Here is a 6,909-nt window from a genome sequence, read left to right as displayed (position 1 = left end):
ACAAAATCATCCACTTGGGCAGGAACTCTGGGCTGCAAGTGCTTCATTCCCCTCTGCTCAAGAAAGACTAACAAGTGTGGGATTTCCAGGACTATGGACAGTTCAGGTTTTGCTCTCCCAGGACAGGGACTCCACCATGTCTTCCATTCTCTGTCCACCCTCACATTGAAAACTTCTTCCCTTTTTTGCCCATGGAATTCCATCTGTTTTCACTTCTGTCCGTGCCTTCTTTTCCTACATAGTTGCACTACTGTGGATAAATGGACTCCCTCGACTTCATACCCTGCCATCTGGCATATTCTTACATTGATGACACCCCACTGTCCATCCTCATCTCCTGGGAGTCCAAGGTCTCCCAGCCTCTCCTCCACAACAGATTCTCCAGCCCTTTCAGTGTGTTGGTTGTCCTGTGTTTTCGTGAATTAAATTTCCCTTATAGGAAAGTAAACCTCCACTAGGGAAACTAAAGTTCATTCCCTCTACTCCACAGTTTGATGAAAGGGAGACAAGACAGGTGTTAAAAAATTTCCATTCTGACAATTTCAGAGAGCAATAAGGTCAATCCTCTTCTTCTGAAAATTGAACATCCCCAGTTCCTTCAACTTCTCCTCACCTGTCTTGTTCTCCTTATACTTCAGCTGTTTTCCTTTCCATGTGTCAGTCAGAACCTGGCACTGTGACCATGCTGGACCCAGCTGAGACAACTGCTACAGATCAACCAGCACTGGATTTGTGGAGCTTGGATGACCTTCATAAATCTCAGGAATTGCTTTCCCATCTCCATTGAGAAAGCCTGGCATACAGACTGGGCAGGAGAGATGGACCCAAGGCAGGCAGGAATGCACTGGAAGGAGCAGACCCTCAGCCCCAGAAGATCTGCAAAGCCCAGACCAGCCTGACATGGCTGGCTGGGAATGGGGCCCCTCTTCACAACACACACAAAAACCACAGCACACCAGTATCACAGGGTGACATCAGAGATGACACCCCACCCCTCCCAAGCTTTGGTTACATTTTCACCCCACCCTGACATGCACCATCAACACCAGTCTTTAACCTCTAATAGTCACATTTAAAAGCTGCCCCAAGGCCAGATGGACATGGACTCAAGCGAAGTACATGGACTAACAGAATTCCAAAAACAAACACCTGCACCATGACAGGGAAAGAAAGATGGTGCTGCTGACCAGAGCTAGTAATTATTGGGTTTTGCTCACAGGAACACAATGTTAAGCCTGAAAGGATACAAGTTATGAAACCATATGACCTTAATGTGGAATAAGACAACTGATGTCACAGACCTGCCTGGGAACCCGTTTCTTGTTTGTTTAATGAGTTTCTTAATGAGGTCAAGGAATACAATTTAAATGACAGAGTACGTTATCAGGTAGAGTTGAGAATTCCAAAAGGCTCATAACATTGGAACAAGTTCAGCCTGAACAGCCTCTCCTTTTCCAGATGCTCTCCCTTCATTGCATTCAAGACAGAATGCCACAAGCTCTCTTTAATCTATCAGGCATTCCCAAGCACTGTGACCTTTCCAAGCTACAACACAGTGACATTCCCAGGACATCAGCAGCACTCTCAACATTCCTGGATGCAACACAATGACTGATGGACATCTGGTGGCACAGAAGAGAGTCCCAGCCTTCACAAGGCACCGACAAAGCACAGCACACAAAGGCCACAAAATGACCTCACTGATGACATTGCTGTTTTCCAGGGCTATGGTTCCTTATTCAGTCCTCCCTTAACAAACATTTAATAAAGAAATACTCCCAAATACCAACTGCTGACTGAATGCTGCTGCCAAGGTCAGATGGACACTGACTCAAGAGCTGGACATGGAATTGCAGAGTTGTGGGAAGAAAAACACTTCACTCCTCATGACTCAGTAGGCTGGGCCAGGTAAGAGCTGCTGACTCCAAAATGCCCCAAGGCCTTGGGACAAGGCTGTCCCACCCCTCCAGAACCAGCATAAAAGCCAGCCCAGAGCCTCTCTCCCTCACACACTTCTTCTGAAGCCTTCTCCTCCTGCTGACAACCAGGTGAGCCTCAAGCCCCTGACCCTCCTGCTCCTGCACCCCTGGCCCCTCTCTTCCAGCACGCTCAGCCACAGCCTCAGCAGCCCTCACACCTCCCCACAGCCCCACAACAACCTCCACACTCCCTCACCCTGCTGATACTTTGTCCCTTCCACCCCCACACCTCTACCTTGCCTCAATCCTCTCTCTTCCAGGCACCCTCCACACCACACCCATGGCCTGCAACAACATCTGCCGACCCTGTGGACCCACCCCGCTGGCCAACAGCTGCAACGAGCCCTGTGCCCTGCAATGCCAGGATTCCCGCGTCATCATCAACCCTTCCCCTGTGCTGGTCACCCTGCCAGGACCCATCATGACCTCCTTCCCCCAGAGCACCGCTGTCGGATCCACCTCCTCCGCTGCTCTGGGCACTGAGCTCAATGCCCAGGGACAGCCCATCTCTGGTGGATTTGGCTTTGGCCTTGGCTACGGGCTGGCAGGCCTGGGCTGCTATGGCAGAAGGGGCTATGGCTCCATCTGCTAAGGGCCCTCAGCACCACCCCTGACACCAACCACCTTGGTGCTGTGGCAGCAGCTCCTGCAAGGAAAGCACCTTGGCTGATGGTTGCCCTACTTCTACCTCAGACTATATCCTTTCAAATACTTTCTCCTGTCTCTTGTTTTTTTGGGTTTTTTTTTTCTTAGTAAAGATTACCTGCATCAAAGCCTGATGTGTCTCCTCATCTTTCTGAATTCCAGTGGTCTCACCTCCTTACCCAACACAGTGCCAGGAATAAACAGACTATTGAATGGTAAAAGGTCTCAAACCTTTCTTATAAAATACATCACCACTAGTAAATATCAAGACTGGTATGGGACCAGGGATTGAGGCGAGGCACAAACCCATCACCTACTACAACAAAAGCTTGCATACAACAAATCTCTCTTGCTCATGGCTCTCTTCAGGTATCTCTGGGCTGGTACATACTTGACAATCTCTCTTCCAAGCAGGACTCCCTAACCCTCTCCCCAAAAATAGGAGCAACATCATCCAATTAGGCAGGAACTTTGGAGTGCAATTGCCTCATTCTCTTCTGCTCGATCATAGTCAGCTAAAGCCAGATTTCCAGGACCTTGGACAGTTCAGAGTTGGCTCCCCAGAACAGATATTCCACCACTTCTTTTACTCTGGGAAAAACCTCGTACTGAAAAAGGCTTGTCTGCCTTTCCCACGGAATTTCATCTTTTTTCACTTGTGCCCTTGCCTTCTTGTCCTGCATGTGTGCACTGCTGAGAACAGCTGGCCTCCCTCGACTTCATTCTCTGCAGTCAGGAATTTGTGAGCATTGATGACACCCCCTGTCCAGCTTTGTCCCCTGTGAGTCCCAGCTCTCACAGCCTCTGCTCTGAAAAAGATCCTCCAGGCCCTTTAGAATATTTTCAGCCCTGAACTGGTGTCAATTCACTAAATCTACTTCATTTACATGTGGGAAGCCCAGAACTGCTCAGAACTCCTCACATGGGACCTCAGCAGTGCTTAGGAGACACCAAGAGTCACTTCCCCTCCATTGGAACCCTTTTCCCAATCCTGACCTGTTGAGAACTTTGTAACAAGCTGGCTCCTGGATAAGGGTCACAGCCAGATTAATCTGCCCGAGATACAAACAGGGGAAATGTAGAGGATTTTGTAGACAGTTAGCTAGCTAACAAAGATCATGCTGGAATAATACCGTTAGTTAAGCAAGAAGGAGACGAGGATAGGAGTCAGAAATCAGTGTCTAAAAGTGGCAAGGTCACTGTGCCTTTGCCGAAACTTGAGGTTGTGGAAGAGGTTCGTTAGCTAGCAAGAATGAAGGAACGATAGGAGAAACCATAACAAGGTGAACACAAGAATGTAAACGTAGATGTAGTTGACTGATAAATGACTAACCAATGATGAGCTCAATTTTTGCAATATGCATTAGCCTTATTAACACTGCTATAAATGTGTGTGCCTATTCAATAAACTTCTGAGACTTGTTGTTCATCATCTGGTGTGCAAGTCTTCCTTCTCCATCACTGACCTGAAGACTTGGGGTCCCTTTTCCCAAAATGATACAGGGACACCTCCTGCTCCACTTTTTCTCACCCAGAAACACAAGGGCGATTTCTCAGAAGAAAACTATTCTTACATTTGATACTCATACATTCCTTCCTACCTGGTATGACTCCTACCAACAAACAGGATGCCCTTGCTGAGCTTCAGCACCAGATTTTCAGAGTTACCCCAATGGATCCAGCTCCTGGGGCTACAGCACTGGGAACTTGCTGCCATCTCGACTTCAGGACACTGACCACAACCCTCCAGGTCCAGCCCTTAAGACCTTTCTCAGGCCACCATGCTGGGCCCTGACACAACCCAGACTTGTCTGGTTGTCAAAGATCATAAAATGCTCACCTGCAGCAACCCTGGGTGTGCTCTCAATCCTCTTTCTGACTACCACAAGTGGTCTGAGCCTTTTGCTCTCAGCCCAAATTGGGAGGTAAATCACCCTGCATAACAAAACCTTAAAAGCAAGAAGGGCACCAAGACATCCACAGAGTAGAGTGAACAGGAAAAGTCAGGTCTAGTGTCAGGCTTAGCCAGGTGGGATCAAGGTGGGGAGCAATGGAATTTGAGGGAAGAGGCAACACCTTCAGCACATCTGTAAATCCTAAAACAGCCTGACAGGGCTGGGACAGAATGGGGCTCCTCATCACAGCACAGCCACAAACCACAGCACAAGAGCATCATGGAGTCATTCACAATTCTCCTAAATTTTGGCTGTTTATTGAGCCCAGTCTAACACCCATCTTCCATGCAAACCTCAAATAACAACTTGCGCTGAAAAGCTGCTGTCTAGGTTAGATGGATAAGTCCTCAAGAGAATGACATGGAATGGTAGAATTTAATGAAGAAATGCCCATATCACAACAAAGAAGGAAAGAGGAGCATGCTCACTATCAGGCAGTAATTATTGTTTTTTTGCTAACAGAAACACAGTTTTAAGACTTAAGGAATAGAAGATATGAAACCATACAGCTTGAATGCAGAATAACAGAATTGAAGTAACAGATCAGCTATGATAAAAAAAAGGATCAGACACTGTTGATTGGTGGATATTTTTGTTTTCTTAGTGATGTTCAGATATAAACTTAAAATGAAAGAGTTTGTTGTCATGTAATTGTCTGAAATCCAAATGGACCATATAAATAAAGCAAATCCATCCTGACCAGGACCTGGTTTTCCGGTTTCTCTCTTTTGATCTCATTCAAGACACAAAGGGATGAGTCCAGTCTTCACAAGGCACTTGCAAACCACAGCACATGAGTGCCACAAAATGACTGCACTGATGACATCACACCGCTCCTGGGCTCTGGTTGTTTATTCAGCTCTCCCTGACAAACACAGAACAATCACATCCTCCCAAACGCTAACTCTCACTCTAAAGCTGCCGCCAAGGTCAGATGGATGCAGCATCAACAGCTGGACATGGAATTGCAGAACTGCATAAAGGAACACACTCCCCAACTCATGACTCACCAGGCTGGGCCAGCCAAGAGCTGCTGCCTCAAAAATGCCCCAAGGCCATGGGACAAGGCTGTCCCACCCATCCACAACCAGCATAAAAGCCAGACCAGAGCCTCTCGCTCACACACTTCTCCTGACACCTTCTCCACCTGCTCCTGCAGACTACCAGGTGAGCCTCAAGCCCCTCACACTCCTGCTCCTGCAACCTTGGCCCATCTCTTCCAGCACACTCAGCCTCAGCCTCAGCAGCCCTCACGCCTCGCAACAGTCCCACAACAGCCTCCATACTCCTTCACCCTCCTGCATCACTGCCCCTCACACCCCCACATCCCTGCTCTGCCTCACAGACCCCAGCATGACCTGGGGCCCATTGCCATTCCTGCCCACATGCACAACTTCACATTTTCCCCTCCTGAGCTTCTGGAGATGCCTTTAACCCTCCATCTCCAGCTCCCTCTGACTGCTGGCACAATCAAGTGCTGCCTCAGCCTCTCCATTCAGTGGCCAACTTGCTGAGGGGACAACTGTCTTACTGCCCACATCTTTCTTGAGGAGATTAGATAGGGCTGGCCTCAGGGGTACAACTCTTGACCTACTTCCCTTGAGACTTAACTCCATCTGGACTTTGGGCCACTGATTAAGAACCTCTGAGTCCAGCCTCTGAGCCACTCTCAGGCCACTCACTGCTTCCTCAGCAAACAGAGACACACTGGGAACAAGGAATTGGAAGGAGCCTCCGAGGCTCCACAAAAGGCTGGAGTTCAACAGCAGCCACAGCTCTCTCCTCATGCCCAGCCTGAGTCACTGCAACAGAGCAGACACACAGCTCAAACACCATCTCCTCAAGGGAAATCCTCCAGCCTGAAGTGGCTTCACCCCTTGGCACTTGACACAACTCAGATCCCAAAGCCCAGGCTCTCTTCTACCATGCTGCCACTCCACTTTGGCCCCTGCTGCCTTGCACAGAAGTCACCGCATTCCATTCAGCTGGAAAACACCTTGGACATACAGTCCAGATGTTAACCAAGCAATGTCAAGGCCACCAACCTTTAAAAATTTCATCTGTTATACACCCATATGGGAAATATCAAGTCCAACACTTCCCCACAGCATTGCCAAGGGCCCCACTAGGCCAGTTCCCAAATGACACAGTTCAATGACATCTAAATCCATCCTGGCATGCTGACTGCACACTGTCCTGGGCACTCATTGCCAGAGATTGAAAACACTGTCCTGCAGGAATTTTCCCTAATTCCAAACTCAACCTCCCCTGGGGCAACTAGACACCAGTCCTCCTTCTCCTGTAGCTGGGCAAAAGGGACACAAGACTGA

At 48.6% G+C, this 6,909-nt stretch overlaps 1 protein-coding gene across 1 annotated transcript; it reads left to right on the top strand.

Annotated features, from left to right (window-relative positions):
* Positions 1-2,259: 2,259 nt before the first annotated feature.
* On the top strand, positions 2,260-2,571 carry LOC121359100 (feather beta keratin-like). Its single transcript, XM_041477812.1, has one exon. It carries the CDS (start codon positions 2,260-2,262, stop codon positions 2,569-2,571), a length of 312 nt encoding a protein of 103 aa, XP_041333746.1.
* Positions 2,572-6,909: the final 4,338 nt, after the last annotated feature.

The sequence above is a fragment of the Pyrgilauda ruficollis genome, unplaced genomic scaffold, assembly GCF_017590135.1.
Source record: "Pyrgilauda ruficollis isolate IOZ18807 unplaced genomic scaffold, ASM1759013v1 scaffold410, whole genome shotgun sequence".
Classification (NCBI taxonomy): Eukaryota; Metazoa; Chordata; class Aves; order Passeriformes; family Passeridae; genus Pyrgilauda; species Pyrgilauda ruficollis.
The sequence above is the reverse complement of the archived record's forward strand: the minus strand, read 5'-3'. Positions and strand labels throughout refer to the sequence as shown.